This window comes from Cottoperca gobio, chromosome 13, assembly GCF_900634415.1.
Source record: "Cottoperca gobio chromosome 13, fCotGob3.1, whole genome shotgun sequence".
In the NCBI taxonomy this organism is placed as follows: domain Eukaryota; kingdom Metazoa; phylum Chordata; class Actinopteri; order Perciformes; family Bovichtidae; genus Cottoperca; species Cottoperca gobio.
The window spans coordinates 12,336,806-12,356,417 of NC_041367.1; the positions used below are offsets into that span (position 1 = coordinate 12,336,806).

The 19,612-nt window shown below is 41.9% G+C and overlaps 2 protein-coding genes and 1 long non-coding RNA gene across 5 annotated transcripts in view; 1 reads left to right on the forward strand and 2 right to left on the reverse strand.

Annotated features, from left to right (window-relative positions):
- Positions 1-103: 103 nt before the first annotated feature.
- LOC115018304 (uncharacterized) lies at positions 104-6,881 on the reverse strand. Its single transcript, XR_003833346.1, has 4 exons — positions 6,701-6,881; positions 1,742-1,961; positions 1,612-1,660; positions 104-227 (listed from the first exon to the last, which is right to left on the reverse strand). It is a non-coding gene; the product is annotated as an uncharacterized LOC115018304 (long non-coding RNA).
- On the reverse strand, positions 4,867-6,787 carry LOC115018303 (alpha-(1,3)-fucosyltransferase 4-like). The gene has a single exon (XM_029447260.1). It carries the CDS (start codon positions 6,432-6,434, stop codon positions 5,256-5,258), a length of 1,179 nt encoding a protein of 392 aa, XP_029303120.1. The 5' UTR covers positions 6,435-6,787; the 3' UTR covers positions 4,867-5,255.
- A 5,859-nt stretch (positions 6,882-12,740) lies between the features above and the next one.
- cux1b (cut-like homeobox 1b) overlaps positions 12,741-19,612 on the forward strand; it is a 59,459-nt gene continuing 52,587 nt past the window's right edge. For 2 of the 3 annotated variants that reach the window (XR_003833343.1, XR_003833342.1), the window contains exon 1: positions 12,741-12,897. Coding sequence is in view for 1 of the 3 variants with exons in the window: in XM_029447197.1 (XP_029303057.1) it covers positions 12,835-12,897 (63 nt within the window). In the remaining 2 variants the exon portion in view is untranslated. The remainder of the gene's footprint in view (positions 12,898-19,612) is intronic. The other variant, XM_029447197.1, reaches the window with a different exon arrangement.

Consider the following 19,612-nt stretch of genomic DNA (forward strand, 5'->3'; position numbering starts at 1 on the left):
AAGTAAGATTAAAGTCACAACAACAAAGGGATTCATTTTGTAGAGTTACCACTTTATTGCACATAATTACATTTACACACAGATACTCCACCGCAACCTCACAGCGTGGCGTGACTATTTACAGGCAGAAGCCTCGCTGCTGCTCCTCCTCTTCCTCCTCGTTTCATCCTTCTGTCTCTCCTCCTGCTCTTTGTCCTCTCCGTGGATGATCACGTAGTCAAGGTTACCTGTGACATCCAGAGGGAAGTTTAAAATATCTCATTTAACTCCAAGCAAACCGGTAAAGAGAGAGAGAGAGAGAGAGAGAGAGAGAGAGAGAGAGAGAGATGCTATTACATCTACAGAGCTGGCTTTTGCCATTTCAATTAGCTCATCAGAACAGGGAGATAAGTGCAGTTATGTATCATTGTCATATATTCCACTCTGGCCTCTTTATTCTCCCTTTCATCTGTGCTTTGCCTGCCTGTTTCTGTCTTACTCCTGATGTACCCCCTCCTTCTACTTCTCCTCTGTCTGTCTCTCTCCTCTTGTTTTTCCTGTCTACTGAACAGAGACATGTTGATATGAGGCCCGCTTGCACGGCCACAAGGGAACAAGTCTCTGGTGCTTTTGATCAGCTGCAAGATCAGACATGTCCACCGCTCCCCCGTGTACACTCCAATGACTGATCATGCAGTATAATGGGAAAGCACAGACAACCAAAGATGCACACCAACACACATGTTCTCTCTGTAGATCATATAAGCATGAACACACACACAAGCATACATACAAAAAACACACACATGGTGCATGTGTTGGCTCTGCTCACAGTGGGGTGGCTTGTTTGCTGGACACGAGGGAGCGAGAGAGAGAGATGGTGTGTGTGATTTGCCCTTTCTTGGCCCCTTTTTTTTTGCCTTTGACAGTAAGATGGATGATTGCAATCACAGGAGCCATCAGTGAGACAGAGTGGAGGTCTATGGGGCAGTGAGACACAGCCATGGGAAACCAGCCGTCAGATTACTGCTCCACGCTGCCATGGGAACACTGCACTGTTTATTTGTCTGGGGGTTTTGTTGTTTCATATGCATTTTCCTCTCTGTTTCCCCTCCCCTCTGTGCGGCCTTTTGATGTACGGAGCATGAAACTTCCCCATAAAATACGTGTAGGCTGTGTGAGAGGGAGTGCGTTTACGTTTCACAACATAGTGAGCCTACTGTAAGTCAATATGTCTCTTCAAACCAGTACAAATGTGACAGATTTCATAGCGATTAGACTGGTCTCTTTGATCCCTTGAGAGAATGAGAGGCAGACTTTTCACTCCCCAGTCAACGGATGTTTTTAAGTGAAACATCTGTTGCTGTACAAATGAGATTACTGTGTCTCTCGCCAGGGGCCATGTAGGTTATGAATGGCACTGAAGAGGGGGTCTGGAAGAGAGCTGAGAAGGATCTTTGTAATAAGCTGTAGCTGGTAGTTAAGGGGTTTAAATCAAATTGCCTGAGATTCTGGGTATTCATCAGCACTCACCTTCAACTTGTTCAACGCTATCCCCACCCCCGAACCTTTGAATCACTATCTCATATTGAAACATCCAATATTTCACCTTGTTGCCAAGCAACAACTCACCTCATCCTCTGTAAACTTGTCAGCCTGTGACACGAGGTGATAATTCATCCTGCACAAGAGCAACAGGACAGAAGAATTACTGTTTCCATATCTTTGACGTTGAATTAACTGTGATATGTATTTTACTGACCATGATATGCGTTATCTGCATCCTGAAACTTTGGGAGTGATTTACGCTTTTGTGTTTTGTACAAAGTAATTTATAGAGATCTGAGCAATGAATTCCTGGGAGAGGCATCACAAGCCACAGAGTCATTTCTGCTGTTTCGGTGCAGACTGAAGAGAAGCACACACTCACTCCTGCTACCTTCTGGGTCAAAGACCTTGAAGGCGTTCCTCGGGGTCATCTCCTGACAAAACACAGGAGGTAAAGCTGTGAGTAAGAACTATTCATCTGCGCAGACATGTTGCACACTGCACTGACTCAGTTCCACATGATACTTTATGTGTCATTACTAGCTTTTTTTTTAGCGAATGCTATTTCAATAGAGAAAATGAAGAGCATGTTGCAAACACCAAGATTATATTTTCTGTTTTTATGCACCAATTCCTTCAATCGTTTTTTCCTTCGGGAGACAATAAAAGCAACGGCAAACTTTAAACTTGACTGAAACTAAGCATGAATAAATGATCAATTTCACTCCAACAATAACATTAACCAAATTAAAAACACATTTAATATTCATTTGAATTTCCGGTCAAAGCCAACTTACAGTTGTAGAATATGAAGAAAACAAACCTCAACTATGAATTTATTTGACTATCCATTATTATAAGTATAATTCTAAACACAAAACTGATGATAAAAATGTTGTTAATCTAATGAACATTTCTCATTCTCATCAAATAATCAAAGTATTTCTAGAGAGTAACACTGAAACTGCAAATTAGAAGGTAAAGACTAAAAAATGCACACAGCACAATCATCACAACCTTTGATCTGACTGACCTTTCTCCGAACAATTTGAAAATCACAGTATAAATAAATAATAAGCAAATATATTAAATATCTATAATAAATGTTGTATGGAAATGCAAAATCTCTACTACTAAAGATCTGGTTCTGCTCAAACATACTGACAACGTTGGAGCCTACTGCCTCTTGTTTTGGGGCTTTTTGGGTGCCTGTAACAGAATAGACATGTCCGATGGGAGAAGAGGTCCGAGGTGGTTCCCTTAGAGTCAGACCAACTCAGGTGAGAACCAGCCTCAGTTGCAGAAACACCAAAACAATGGGACTCCTCTGCATCAAGAAAGATTTGTCTTTTTTTCCTCTATAGATTATCATTCACAAACAAATGTGTCTGATTATATTTCTGTTTATATATTTTACTTTTATGATTTCCAAGATATAACACTACATGCTATTCAGTATTAATTAGTCTGTATAACTGACCAGTACATACATTAAAATGGCAAGTAACAGCAAGTCATTGAGTGCAATAAACATCCTATATATGTTCAGGAGCCTCTTAACCATTGTGTGGATCAGATGAGCTCTTAAGAAACAATAAGGAGGAGTTTCCTTCCTCTATATACTACCAGGTCAGCTGTCGAGCACCTGTTCTGTCCAGACAATAGAGGCCATGCTTTCCATGCTTCCCCCACGGAAAGGAAAGCCACTTTGAATGAGGACATGTCAAACAAGCTTCGGGACATGTAGTGGATCTATATATGAAAGCATAGAGAGTGTTTTCACTCACAGTAACTAGATATGCTTATAACTCCCTTGTGTACATGAATAGGATTATGACAGGGATGAGGGGTCTGGCAGTTCTGGCCGTCTGAAAGCATTATTGCTGATAGACGTCAGCGGTTTCAACAGCTGTTGAGGCATCAGCTCATTAAGAGGAGCAGCAGTATTCGCTGCCCTTGTGCCTGCAGGAAATGTCTCATTTGACAGGGTAAAGTGTTAATTCTGTGTCAGGGCACTAACTCAGAGGTGTAAATTTAAATGATCCACATCACAGCTTCTGATTCCTATATCAAGTGACTCCTGAAGCGCACGTGTTCTCCTCCTTCTTTTTCTAATTTTCAACGTGTGTCTGCCTTATTGCTGTAGCCTAAGCTCTGACAATATATAAAGGATAGTGAAAACATCAGAAAAATGAGCATGGTTGTGTGAATAGCGGCGCTTAATGAAACAGTAGAGGATGTCTGTGTTTGTACAGCTGTCTCTCTCTCTCTAACAAGCCGACGCTAGAGGTCTGAACAGCACTGAAAAGACAAGGTTTGGGGTCTAACAACACCTTTAGGGTATACTGCGCTTATTCCATCTTGTGTAGGGCGCATTGCATGGGAGGAATGTGGTCTGAAAAACACATAAAATGCAAGTCTCCTTCAAAAATAATCCAAGGCACACTGTAGGGTTTGTGCAAAATTAAAATGCATTTATTTCACATAGCAATATGTATTTATAATGACCAACGCGTCGTAAACCGTCACAGGTCTTCATCAGGGTCATTGTCGGCCGTAGCTACTTGGATTATTATTGAAGGAGACATTTTATGTTTTAATATCTCATTCCACCCATACAACGAGCCCTTCACAAGATGGAATGAGCACAGTATACCTGAAGGCTATAAAGAGCACCTGTATGTGATCACCACAAAGACCCAGCAGCATCTATTGTCAACACCTTTAAGGTCATTCCAGCCAGCATTGCGATCAAGCGCTCAATGATGCACAGGCACGAAGCAAGCGCTCAGAGGGCTATTTCAGGGAAGCGTGGCACAAGCATCAACCATGTGTGGTGATAAGCTCATAGCAGATCAGATTCAGGGTGATTAACATGAGTTACTGCTAACTCCTCAGGTTCACACATAAGAGACAAATATGTATTTTCGAGAGCTTGTGTCGACATTGCCTCCCTGAATCAAACACACACACACACACACAATGAATACATTAATTACCTAAACCCTAAAGTCATTAAACATGTGTGCACGTTTTAATATTCTATCCAACATGTTTCATTCTATCTTTCAAACCCTGATTTTCCATTTCAGTCCTGTGTAAAAGTCACCTTTCCGATATGTAAAAGTTGCATTAGAAGATTTTATCTCCTTCATTATTAGTCAGTATGTTGTATTGTAGCACCACACAACTATTGAAACTAAAGTTGAAAGCAAAGATTTTGACATATTTGACAAACAGGAACATGGTTTATACTGTATAATTAATTGTAAGTCTTGTCTTTGCAAGCTCATTTTCTTATTGTAAAGCTGAAACCAGCAAATATTGGAAATTTGGAAATACACAAAACAATCTAAAAGTTAACTGGAGTGTACAGTAAATGAAAAGTTTGTAATTGGGATACAGTATGCAAAAACACCAGTATGGTTCAAACCATTGTTGGGCCACAATCAGCCAGGATGAGATAAAGTACTATGCAACTAACTTTACTCTGTGGATGTGAAACAGGACAACACACAAACCAAATCACTCAAACATTACAACCTCATTAATAACCCCTTCATAATTGCCACATAACTGAATTGAAGTCATATAAATTAAATTAAATTAAATTAAAGGTCTCCCAAACAATCATAGTTGCTGGTTTATGTTGTAAACTTTAAAAACTGCTGGTGGGCAGTGAGTCCCACTGTCACAGAGAGTCTCTCAGCACGCGCGTGAGCGGATTGTCACGAGTGGAACCATCGTGTCAAGTCTTTGACAGCATCTGTCCTGCCTCTAGTCCTCCTCACCGCCCTGCAGGCCGTACAGTAGTGTTCAGCCCAGAAGGCGGGCTGGTGCATGCTGTAGCTCCCTCTCCAGTCCAGGTGCCGCCTCAGCCGGGCCGGGTTGCGCCTCAGCATCAGCAGGTACTGGGCCAGCACTCGCACGGTGGGGAAGTCGTCCACGTGGATGAAGGCCTCGGGGGGCAGGAAGCGCTCATAGTTCTGCCGGGACGGACCCAGCACCACCGGGACGGCACCGGCCCGCACGGCGTTCCACAGCTTTTCCGTGATGTAGTCGGTGTGCTGAGAGTTCTCCAGCGCCAGGTAGAACTGGTACCGTCCGACCAGCCGCACCACGCTGCTGCCGCCGCTGTCCTCCGGCAACGGCCGGCCCGCGCGCCCGAACACATCCACCTGGATGTACCGGCGGAGCTGGTGGTAGAAGGTCACGCGCGCGTGTGACTCCGACCAGTTGCTGATGACCCAGGCCAGGAGGCGGGGCCGGAGGATGTGTGAGCGCGAGGGTGCGCGCAGCGGTTGAGCAAACCGGTTCTGGAGATCCTTGGCACTTCGTTCACGGGGGAGCAAATACCCGTACGGCAGAAAAATATCTGAGTCTGTCCGATAGGTCATTGTGAGGTTATAAACACCCTCAAAGCCCCACAGTCTTCGTGTGTGCGCGGGGGACTCATAGTTCATCCATATCCACTTTTGTGCACGTGGCCGCGGTTCCAGTGGCAGGTCAGCGATGCCGGTGACAACGTCTCGGTGGTGAACGATCACAGCGTCGGCCTGCGGGTACGCCCGCTCGTCGTCGGTGAGCGAGCACCCGTCGATCTGATAGAGCGCAAAGCAGTCCGGAAGTTTGCGGTACCGACCGAACGGATGAGTCCATATCAGGAGCGTCACCTCGCGGTTCTGCTCGTAGACAAACGGTTCCGGTGTGAACGGGTCCGGTAAGTAGAGCAGGCAGACTCCCAGGAAGAGCAGGAAACTGACAGTGACCACGCACACAGAGGAGCAGGTGCTTTTGAGAACAAGTTCATAACATTTCTGCTGCTGGGACAAACCTGAGCGCCTGTCTGCCCGGTGAGCTGTGATTTTGGATCGGCCCGCTGCTCTCCAGTGAGCCCCCACTCCCATCGACTCCCTTCAACCCGCAGTTTCCATTAAAGTCCGAAAAACCTCCCACAGAATCAGTATGTCCCCTTTGTCCAGAAAGTAGTAGCCTACTGCACCCTTTTCAAGAAATGTAGTCAGATTGCGGACTCGTCATTGTCCTATAAGCGCCATTATCTTCAGGTGAGATAAGGAATGCAATTAAAATGAGGTCAGACTGTTACTGAGCCACGACTCGCTTACGAAAAACTTCTCCTTGCATTGTTACTTTCCTTTCCTTACTTCCTTACCTGCCCTCCTTAATGGTCAAAACAGAGTAAAACACTTGCACCAGTGTTGTTTGCTGAAACATTTGGACGTGGCAGCGCCGGTCTGGGTTCCTGTTTCCGGTGAATGGGGCTTTTGTGCGGCCTGCTGACGCTCAGTCGGCCTCCCAGGCACTCTTAGGTTGAATAAACACTTTGGCCCAGGGCGCGGTGTCCTACTGGTCATTTTGTAAAGCACGAAGCATATTTATCATGTAGCTTGTAAATTTGTATAACAACATATTATTTTAGGATTGAGTCCAGGGGTCAAATCAGAATGAAGTGATAGTCAATACACTCATGTTAAATTAATGATCAAATAATCCCTCAGATGTCACGGGTTGACTAATGAAATATTTTAGTACTCAAGATAATAAACCATGTAAGAGCGCCCTCAATCTTCCCTGTATCCCATATAAACGCTTCACGTGACATTCACCACTAGGTGTCTCCCTACACAAGCACAACGTGAAGTGTCCTGTGCAGTCTGTGTTGTGTAGTGACATTGGGATTTTTCTCAAAACATGCATGAGTAATTTGGCCAATGAATAAACATTTCGGCTCGAAATTAGGCAGCCAGCATAAAGGCTTTTAAAATGTTTGTCCTGAATGTTTTATTTATTAGACATGACCGAACATTGCAACTCCATCTACCCAGAAATCCTAATAAATGACTCACAGTTTTAATTTGGTGATCTAACCTAAACAAATACAGGAATAAATCAAATGAAAACTCAGAGAGTGACACGTTACGCTCTGTGAAAGAAGGACCAACTGTCCTGGTCGTCGTTATGTGAACGCATTCTCATCAAAACTCATGAAAAAATGATGAGGCGGCAGGGTTGGAAATCCTACACTGTGTGTTGTGTCTGATCTCTGGTGGGCAGGAAAAACACGGCGTGACTGGGACAACATTATTCCTCCCCACAGACACACAGTATGTCATGAAGTCTGAGTGTGAGCGGAAAAAAATGGCAGGAGGAGTGGGAGGAGATGAAGCACGAAGCATGTGTGTCTCCACTGGGTCCTCCTCCTTCCTGTTACATCCATTCACTTTTCTTCACCGTGGAGCAGAAAATCTCTTTGTGTGTTTATGTGCGTGCATTTGCGTGTGACTAGTTATCCCCATAAGAGGTTTTGTATTCTTTCTGCATTATTTATCCTCCCTTTCATCTGAACAGTTCTATTTTCAGCCAATCATTTAATGTCCTGCCCGAGGGTTATCTTGAGCTGGGAAGAAACTCAGCAATCTCATAAGTTATGGAGACATGGTGAGGCTCAAGCATTATAAACACATGTATGTCTTTCCTTAGAAATAGCAGAGGTGGATGAGGTCAGGAAATGACACACAGGAATGAGTTTTGTTTGTCTTCTTTCAGCTCAGTTTAGTTTATTTGAATCCTTTTTTTTCTTTCAGGAGGCACAACACCATGCAAATGTTTCTCTGATTGGTGACATGGTGACATGGTGACATTTTGTTCCACTCAAATTACAGCCAGGGTGATACACAATTCTTGCCATTTATGTTTGCTCCATTTTTCCGCATCTATCTTTCTAGAAAATAACTTTTGTATGTCACGAAGCTCTTTCAGTTGCAGTTCTCCACTGAGAGATCAATATCGCTTCTTTCTCTGTTCAAACATCACTGCAGAAACCTTCCACATGTGGGGCATCTCAGGTCATTTTATATGGACAATGTCAGCCATTTTATGAGGATTAGGTGATGAAACTGCACTTATTACAGATCATATACACAAAAAACAAACTACATATTTTTGCAGACTTTACACATTTTTTCTCTAGCTTTGTACATTTCCCAAGCCCATGTTGACTGCTACCTTCCTGTTTGTAAGAAGTAATACCACTGTGTACGTGTGTGTTTGTGTGTGTTCGTGTTCGTGTGTGTGTGTGTGTGTGTGTGTGTGTGTGTGTGTGTCTGTGTCTGTGTGAGAGAGAGAATCATACCAGCACAGGGAGAAGCATTCAGTTTTTGATGGGACCCCCAGGTCTTCACTCATCTTCCCTATTGATTTTCTCTTGCTTTCCTTTTTGCACTCCCAGGGGATGGGATGTCTCAATTGGTCCCGGCCAGTGAAAGAGAGTGAGAGCGATAGGCAAACAGATAGAAGATGAGGGAAAGAGAGAGCGGAAAGAGTGGGGGGGGGGGGGGGACGAAGAACGTTGAGAGAAAAAGAGGCAGGAGGGGCCTGTGAGCTCCCTGATCAGGGGCCCTGGCTGACCCCTGACCTTGATCATGACCTCAGAGGTTACCCCAGAGGTCAGAGGTTGTGTGAAAGTGCCACTGCGGCGATTCACTCCACTGCTGGGTGATGATGATCTTATGCAGCCTCCCCAGCCTGTCTGACATGATCAGTGTTGCTCTCTGCCTGCAGCTCCCAGGGGCCACGCATCCATCTCTAACTCGGCCACACAAGGCCCGCTAAAAGCACCTTGCAGGCAGAGTCAATGAGCAGGAGGAGAAGGGACACAAACAGAGAAAAGTGGGAAAGCTAAAGGACAGAATGGCTGTTTTATTTTCTACCCTGGAGCACTGTCGGGATATAAGATCTAGTTGTATAATGGCACTGACACAAAGAATGTGTGTTTGTTTCTCTATGTTTAAACTTTAACCAAATGTACATGAACTGATTAGGCTTTTAAGAGGCTAAATCTGTGGGCCCAAACAAGTTCTTTCTGCTGTCCTTGTCAAGAATAATTTACGCAGTTTTTTTCTCTCCTCTCTAATTTTAAGAGTGTAATAAAAAGACAAGTGAGGGAAAAAACCCCTCTAAGTCATTCATGCCAGACGCACATCAGCCTCTGTAGAAGGAACATGATAATTTGTAGGTGGATTGATAACTCAGAGTCTTACTTGTTCCGACTTACACTGTGTAGCCCCTACCGCTTCAAAGTAATCCAGAGCCTAGTGAAGCTCCAGTCAAATCCTTGTGGAGAGACTGTGTGAAGAAGAGAAGAGAAGAGCGCCTGGCAGTACAAAATGAACTTATGTGTAATGTTCACAACGCAGTCTGCATTAAGATAATTCAACAAATTAAATTGTTTACTTAAATGTTTACAGTTTTGCGTCAAAACGTACAACGTTCAAAAAATTCTGCAATTCATCGCTAGAGCCTGATGAGACGAATAATTTAATTAAAAGTCAAACATCTCAAGTAATGTACCAATGGCTGAAGAAACAGGCATGTTTAATGGTCTCCCTGAGGAGAAAATGCGTCTCTTGTGTATTCCGTAAGATCGAAGAGAAAGTCCATTTCATGTTTTATTGTTCATCCTATGATGATTTAAAGGCTGCAATTTTGAGTAAAACCACCTTAATTTCTGATGATTTCCTTGGGATGATAATAAAAAACGTAAACTGTTGTAAGAAAGGGAATATTATTTTCTTTGTTTGCACTGTAATGTTATATAAAGAAAGTTAAATGTATGTTTTACCACTGCAACAGTGTTTCTGGTTTCCTGTGGGATAGGCACTTGTATGTGCATGACACAAAAAATAACACTAATAAACAAAGTCACTATATCAGTATTTTAAACATGTAATCATTGTGTCGTCTAATAAATAAAGTTAAAAGTAAACTGATGAATAATAAAACATGCATACCATGTATTTTGGCGTCACTTTCAGATGTTATATGATTACATATTGTTGAATATTATCCTTTCATAGTAATATCAGTACCGTGCAAATATATACTGTGTTCCTTTTAGATGTGTGTTTTCTTTGTGTGTTAGTAAGAGAAAACTATACAAGCACATCATAATGGACACCGTGCAAAGCTACTAAGCCTGCAGGGATTATCTCAGACCTGTATTTCTGGTTTGGCTTAATGATAGGTAGCATCACAAGTCATGCAGGCCAGGCCAAAGAAACCCTGATTAACATGGTGGAAAGGGAAAGAAATGAGAGGATTAAAAGCAGAATTCATCGGTTCATATGCAGTATTTTGTCTAAAAAGTATTCATTATGTATCTCATAGTGCAGATCGGTTGTTCATTTATTTTTTAAAGACTATCACGACAAAGAAATAGTTGATACAGAAACACAAATGCTGCTGTTATGTCTTTTTTTTCATAGTAATGATTGTAAAGCAGCTGCTCGTTGTATGTGATTGAAGTGCAATTCAGTAAGTTTTGTTAAAGACATGTGACATGGGTGCCATAGGTAAACTGAAACAAGTCTTTAATTCGCTGTATTATGTCTATAAATGAAGTATAAAATAAGGGAAAGCTATTGAGGCTACACATCAGTTCAGGACTGAGCACCATTCATACCGTTAAAGGAGGCCCAAACAGCTTTAAATCAAATCAAGTAACGACCTGAAAGTTGAGCTAATTGAAAGCACAAAAATGCCCACCTTTGTGCAGTGAAAGAGACATTATTATCTATGGCAAATTCTTGTGTTATTTTTAGTGAATGCAATTTAAGTGCAATGGCTGTGAAGAAATGAAAATGATTGGAGGGAAAAAAAATAAAGCTATAAAATATTTATTTTAAAAGGCTGTAGCCTCTGAGCATTCAAGAAAAAAAAAAGAAAACCTCCAAAGTGTGAATGCAGGCGTTGATTTTCCACACAGCCAAGGCCTCACGACGCACTCAACAAGTCACATTTGGGAACCCACAAAATGCTAAAAATGAAAACAACATGCACAACAGATGTGTTGCCCTGATAAACCTGAGCAGCTCGGCTTCGCTTTGCAGAGCAATTGGAGGGTGAAGCTGAGGCGTGATGTGTTTTAAGGTGAACAATCAGCACAGTTTGACGCAGGAATTTAGGGCACTCCATAGATACAGTGTAATTAGAAATTCTTTGCATATCCACAAGCTGAAGGGGGTCAGAGGACATGGTCAGCAGGAGTGACGCCTGAGGAGCAGCCAGGGTTCAGTGTGTTGCTCAAGGTCACTTCAACAACAGATATGTATGCATACTGACACCCTAACCAGTGGGCTGCCCTGCTGCTGCAATGATTTGACTGGATTAACAACACAACAATCTTATTTGAATAACTAATCTGATTAATATCTGTGAGGAAAAATAATGCCTTAAAGGAAGATATAAGGCTTTCTGTAGTGTAAGTCCGCTCCATCTTCTACCCAGTCTTTGATGGCCAAATTCAGCAGGTTTTCAGCAGCCCTGCTTTGTCGCATATGCTGAGTTTGTATAGATCCCTTGTGATAATAAAGAACATGCATCACGAAACTGAAGTTATTGTGGTTATTTTTTTTTAATTATTGAGTAGAAGTGAATGTTTTGTTTGTTTTAGTCTGGATTCTATTTCTAACAGTGTTAATAAAATACAACTGGTTTACATTTATATATAGCTTTTTTTAAATTGCAATTTTCCTTCTTACACGTTCATAATGGAACAAAACAAAAACCTTTTACTTGGATCACAAAAAAAAAGCTATAAAACACCAACGATGTAGTATTCATAAATTGAATTGAAGTTTTTATTTTATTAAATGCATGCAGCTGTTATGGTGTAAATTAGCAGTTTCAAATATAAGAAGGTGCATGACACAAAAATCACTTCTTATAAATTTACTTTTTATTTCTAAATCTAACACTCATGCTGATTTTGGAGGAGAAATGTATGATTATTGGAGTAATAAATGAGTACATGTTGGTCTAAATGATCATCTTTCACAGATCCACACAGTTTAATTGCTCCTGCATGTTCTCCTGGTGTTTTTTTTTGCCTTTTTAGATATGGCTTCCAAGTAGCCTCCTGGCATTATTTTTGTATGATCTTTGCTCTCCATAAAACATAATGATCACACAAGCTTCAACACCAAACATTGACTCATCTGGCGCTCACAGTTTAGTGTATTTCAAGCTAATAAAATGAAGAGTAATTTAATGCCAGTTCGGTTATTTACCTGTAAAATCTGGATGTTGATAAAAAGCTATTTAAGCAATTATAATGGCGTTATTAAGGCAACACTCCTGTGAGCTGACTCCATTCCGTACAGCTGCGGTTACCCGGATGAGCAGTGGGTGTGATCCGGTCCGGGTGTTCCGGCCGCCCGGTCCTCTCCACTGAACTCCAACCCCCGCGCTCTCTATCAGCATCTCATTCCTGTCTCAATATGTCTCAAGATGGCGGCCAATGCAGGATCGATGTTTCAATATTGGAAGCGCTTTGACTTACAACAACTACAGGTCAGTTCAACCTCTGTTTAAACCGTCTATCCTCTATTCGCTTCGGCTGTCTTGTCTCTTTCGGCTGCTGTGTTTTGTGTTTTTTTCGGCGGTCGTCTCGTAGGTGTTTCGGAAGAGAATTCAAGACCTCTTCCTCACATTGATGAAAGTGGCTCTCTCGCTGATCAGAAATTGATCCTCTTTGTTCAATTCAACATCGATCGGACACTGCAACTGGGCAAGCCGGGGCGACGCCGCGGGGATGCGCCGAAATAAAAACAAAACGGCAGGGCTTTGGTGAAAAGCTTTCGGTTAGCTATCTTTATTGCGTGTTCTTCAACTTTTACTGGAGCGAGTAGCCGTAGTTAGCCCGACGCTTTAGCCGCTGTAAGGTTGGATAATTTGGGGGAAAAATAAGTGCGACTCATTATACGGTGGCGCTGTGGTGACACCAACCATTGAGACGGGCAGCTCAGACACACAACACCGCTTTGCTCGTGTGTTTTTATGCTTTTAACTGTCAAATTGGTAAGTTTAGTTGAAGGCGAATGAAAACATTAGCAACCTTATCGGCTAACGGTTTTGAAGCAGTTTATATTGAAGTCGTCTCCGTGATTATGGTTGATCAACTCTGCTCGTTTTTTTTTCTCGGTTTCCCCTGACGGCAATTATACACAGTGAGGGTTTTTTTTTTTTTACAGACATTGCCACGTCTGTGGAAGTGGACGGGACGGGACAGTGTTTGTTGACGCGATGCAATTAAATAAAATGATAGTATAAATATGAAAGATCATGACCTTGTTGATTATGATGAACTCCAGAAATGTCCCCGGCCTCACGCACGCCACTAATCTCGGCGTGCACGGAGGAGAGCCACGGCACAGTGAAGGATATGAGCAAAAAATATTGGGCCTATTCAGTGTGTGAATATAGCCTGTGTATGTTAGAGCCTGTTTGACCTATCACAAGACATGTAGACAATGGCACTGTTGTGTTTTCCCGTGGCATTTAACGTGCATTGCTGAATTTCAAATCACAATTTATGAATATTAGTAGCCCAGTCGCCGTCGTCATTAACATAAGATTGCATTATGTAGGCTAGCCCAATTGTTCATACATAATTTTGTACATGGCACAGGCTTGGGATTTAAAACTTTTATTTAGGTCATGATGCCCCTATGACTGGGTAGACAAAAGGACAGTGAACAAGTCTTCCCAGCGGGCTTTGTGTTGCACTTATGCCACATCATCAAGGCTTCACTTCTCCTATTTATTTGATCCTGTTTGGTCCTCCTACTCGTGCCCCCTTGTTCATGCATTATGTAAAAAAATTGAGACTGCTTTCTCTTTTCTTTCCTCACTATCTATCTCCCACCCCCTTCCTGCCACCCCCCCTTCCAATCTTCCTCTCCCTCGCCTCCCCCTCCCCTCCTTTTTAAAAATGTCCCCCCCCCCCTCCTCTCTAGCGCTCTCTCTCTTCTCTGGCCCTTCACCCTGCTCTCACCCATTTCGCCCCGTCTGAACTGGTGTGTGTGTGTGAATTTGTCTGAGATTGGTCTTTTTCGTAGATTGACTGCCAGCACGGACAGTGAAGGCACTGCCAGCAGCCAGGACATGAAAAATGCATCGCATAAGTTTGTGATAAGGCCCTGGGTAATTATGGCAAAGGCCCCTATCACAAGCGATTAGTCAGGACAGTGAATCTGAGCGTGTGCAAAAAGCCTGGCGGTTGGCAGGCCTGTCTGCAGGATAGGAATCAGTGTGTGTGTGTGTGTGTGTGTGTGTGTGTGTGTGTGTGTGTGTGTGTGTGTGTGTGTGTGTGTGTGTGTGTGTGTGTGTGTGTGTGTGTGTGTGTGTGTGTGTGGAAATGCTCAGAACATTCACTGTCTATTATTGATGACATCTTATTTACTCTCCCTCCCACTGAGAGGCTCCTAGAGGAAAGCCTTCAGAGAAGAACCTGTTTTTCTCATCTGTTTTTTTTGTTGAGGATAATGCAGGGTTAGTATGATATGATCATGGTCTACGTATGGCCTTGTCAGCCAATTGCTTTCTCATTTTCTCCTTCCTTGTGATCCAATGGACATTGTAGATTCACAGTCTGTTTTTTCTGTGTGCGAGGCACTAGCAAAGGAATGTTTTCCTTTTTTTTGTTCCGTTTGATGATGAAAATCCAACCCAACCTAAGATGTCAGTAGCTTTAAGCCATCATAGCGTCTACTCCTCAGGCTCCAACTGCTGATGTTCATTAAAATCCTATTTGATCAGTGTGTCCCATTCCCTGTGTGAGAAACTAGCTAGGTGGTTGTTACAGGACAGAGAGTGCTTTGAAACAGCACAGCGAGCTGTTAACTTGTCTTTTCTGCATGCTTTTTTTCCCTCCTCCTTTCACCCCCCCAACACCCCCCACCACTACAAACACAAATGGGAGCAACAGTGATGCTTTTAGCAAGGTCTCGCACACTTGCAAAATGGATCAGTGATTCAGAGATGATGGCAGGTTGACAGTGAATTACAGATGGAGGAGGTTTTAACGTCTGTAATCCCTGTCCGTCCATTACAGAGTTGAGTTTCTTTAGAGGGGATCATCACTCTTCTCTCCTGTTGTTGTTTTTTCTTTCTCTTTCTCTTTCTCTTTTTCTTTCTTTTTTGACCCAGTCAAGCAGTTTGCTGGAACATTGTGTTTCTACTTGAGAGATTGCGCTTCATTACAGGCAAGCCTTAATAAGATATGAGCGAATAGCTGAGCCTAAACCTATACTTTATATTTTCCACGTAAGCTCGGAAAATTAAGAACAGACCTTCCTGCTATACACAATTCCCAATTTAGGCCTAATTGCCTACATCTCACCTCATAACATTTCCTGGAACAAAGCACCCTAGAGCCATTTTGAAAAATAGTGACTTAGGTGAAAACTGATCTAGAACTCACTCTTATTCGCCACCTCCTAATGGGTAAATTTAGGAAAGGGGTTTTGTAAACTGATCCCAGAACTGTGGTCAGTGGCAACCTGAGTGGTTTAAATCTCTCAGCGACCGGCCCGCTGTTGTCTGCAGGAGTTTTAGTGTTAATTTATGAGCTGGTTGTCTGAACTCACTGGTGGGATATTTTTACCCCTCTGTTGCTGCACAGGCTGGGGGAACATAGAGGAAGGGGCATCACGTCATGCTTTTACTGTAGCCAACCGCTTCTCTGCCCAGTGACAAAACCTGGCATTGGGACTGAGGTTTCACTGTGTGTTGGTGGGTGGTGAGCGACTAAGCATGAGCGACTATAAGCATGAGTCAGAGTGAGGGACGAGTGCATGTCAGGTCTTTGGTCTGCCCTCGGTCTACTTTGGTCAGGGCTATGTCATCCCACTTTCTAAGACGTTCTAGTGTATCCTTCTGAACGATACACTCCACACGACTGAGAGGAATGTGCAGCTCCGAAAAAAATAAAAATAATTCTCTTCATCTACCTTATCAGTGGCTAATTCTCACCGGAGGCCCATACTCCCCAACTCCTCAGCGATTTATTGTACGTCACACTCTGTTCAGTTTCTTCACCCTCTCTCTGCTTTGAGGAGTGTCTACACTAGACTCAGTTTATCAAATTTTATTTCAAAAAGTAAATGCATTTTACTCTCTTGAGTCGATACCAGAATATTAAATTAAACACTTTTCCCTGCATCGTAAAATACATTTTGACCAATGTCATTTGATGTTTAAACAAAAGATAAAAAGCACTTAACAGAAGTCTAAAAATAGGGCTATCCAAACAGATGGAGTCAGTAGCTCTTAATGCAGGCTTTATGCAAACGTGTGTGACAAACTGACAGTTTCCTTGTAAGTGTGGAAGTCTCTGCTCAGGATAAAAATATCACATAACGCACGTTTTAAAATGTGTTTTTGTTTCCACAATTTTTAATTTTAGATGCAGCCACACTAAAACATTTAAGGTGGCTGTGTTAAATTTACACTGGCTGTAGTTAAGAAGGTCCAAATATTAATATAAAATGCAAACATTGTAATATGAAATAAATAATAATTTAGTCCTTAATAATCCTGGTCATACTACCTTGTAATATTATCATTTGATTATTGTGAAGGCCTATCTTTTTACCCCAAGAAAGCAATATTTAGTTTTTTATTTATTTCTTAAATGGAAAATATTTGTATACATGCAGAGATTATATACTAAGATACAGTAACTTTTTGTAGTAGTGACTCGTGTGTTTTTACACTTTGAAATGAATCATCACAACAAATTTAAGTTGCAGAATCCTTCCACAGGCTGATTGTGGACATCACAATATATTAGGAATATCTGTATCTGGCTTTTGTTTCAGTACACAAGTTAATCCCTAGCCTATATTTTATAAATGTATGTAATGTCTTGTCTTGGCATGCTCGATCAATAGCTCAATAAACCTTTATTAATATGTGTAAACTGTGCTATTCAACCTCGTTACATGCTGCAGTGTGTATTGTATCTTTACCAGCTAGGATCAGTAACTTTAGAAGCAGAAATGTATATCTGATGTGGCTCATAATCACCCAAACATCTTGCTGTATTGCTTTCATATTTCCCACAACTTAATACTAAAACACTTTAATGCAACTACACAAACAAAACTTCAACCCAACAACCAGCGCAAGAGCACAGGGGGCAGTTTGCAGAGACCTATTTTCAAGTGGCAGGCATTATTTACAGACCCACTTGGAGTCTCTCTCACCTACAGCATCATAGAGTTTCACCGTATCTCGTGACAGAAGCATCCATTATTCTGCTGCTCTGTATTCCAGTAGAGAGAGCTTGGGCTTCAGTGACTGGACACTTCTCTTCAGGCTAACTTTGGAGTATACTGGCTGTTTCCACTTGTAAGTTTGAGGATCATGCCCACTTTATTTAAAACTCAAACGTACACTTGAAACAGCGCCTCCAAGGCCGATGTAATCTTGTATAGTCTATTGTTCTTCTTGTAATATTAAGCCGACGGTTTTCAGTAAACAACAATCTTGCATTCCCAAGGGAAAAAATGTCTGTTATCTATATGGTAAAGTAAGAAGGTGCTGACCAGCAGTGAGTTTAGATCCAGTCTCATACATGCAACAAAACCCACCCGCGCTCTATTCTTGTTGCTTTTGTACTTTTTATTTGTCTACCGTATGTTTTCAGATATCTCACCTTTATTAAAATACCAGCTTTTTATTTTATAGTCAACACCGGTTGGTTTTCAGAGGTATGTGACCTACTAATAATTAAACTGTATTGGTCACAAAGTTTAATAAAGTAGGGCTGCAGCTAACAATTATATTAGAGCTGCAATTGAAGATTATTAGGTTAATGAGTTAATCTGCGGTTTATTTTCTCAATAATTGAATAGGGTTAGGGTTAGGGTTAGGGTTAGAATTGAATTGAAAATTCAGTTGTTTTGTCCGACCAACAGTCAAAATCCAATAGATATTCAGTTTACAATAACATAAATTGCAAAAAATAAAATCCTCACCACTGAGCAGCTGTAACTCAATGACTGTTTGCCATTTTTACTAGAAAAACAATCAATTGCCAAAAATAGATGCTGATTAATGTTCTGTTATATGAGTAATTTATTTAATCTTTCAGTAATACATAATTCTTTCCTGTATTTTCCATACTCCAGTGTCATTTAACACTATATGTGCAGTACATGAGGATTAGAGTTAAGTGAGGAAACCTAAGAAATATGTGGTGAGAATAACTTTGAATAATGACAACTCTGGTGAAAAACTGACTTAAAGCAGCTGAGGAAATCTGAGCCTTTAAAAACCGTTTGATTGGTTGTTAAGGTGCAGATTTCAGATGACCCAGCAAGACGAGCCTGGGTGAGATTTGGCAGTATTTTTGAGGAGCTAAACAAGATGTTAGCATGGAAATATAAACAGAGGCAATGGACCAGAAAACGAAATGGAGTCCCATTTCCACAAGGTACCACAATGTGATAATTTAGACCAACTGCAGACGGTCACACACTGGGGGCCAGTGTTCGAAACACTTTTGACGAGTTTGGCTCAGCGCACTGCTGAGTTTGAAGCTAATGCAGAGCTTCATTTGGTTCAACAAACGTGTCCCTCTATTTCTGCAGCAAACACTCTGTGGCCTTCAGCGTCTGGTGTAGCCAAGCTATTGGTGAACCACTCACCCTACCTAATTTTAGTGTTGTTTATCTCACTGTTATCAAGGAGTCTTTGCTAAATAAGGCCTGATGTGCGGACCTCTTTCCATGTCAACCCATGACTCCAGTATCAGTGTCCTGTTAGATCATTGACCATAGGTATTGAATTCTAATAGGCCTATTGGTGTGTCTTAATGGTTCGAGTATTGAATTATGATATTGGCAAGGGCTGATGGACTCAGGATTGAATTATGATATTGGTGTGCTGCAGGCTAATGGTTCTTGGCATTGAATTATGATATTGGTGCACTTTGGTGGCGTAGGGATTGAATTATGATATGGCCTGCTATCTGCTAATAGCTCACTCTGTGTAATTTTCAATGTCAATCATGGCTTCAGTTGCCAGATCCATAGTCGGCCTTCAGGCTCAACCCATCAGTCACATCAGACGGGAATAGCCTTCAACCTTTAGCCTCAGTTCTCACTACAATTTCTGCTACTCTCTCCCTTTTCACTTGCTTTTGTCTTTTATTCAGTCTATCCAGAAGTTTGTGAGTTGCTACCGCAGGGATTTTATAAAAAAAAAAAGGTGTTTGTGT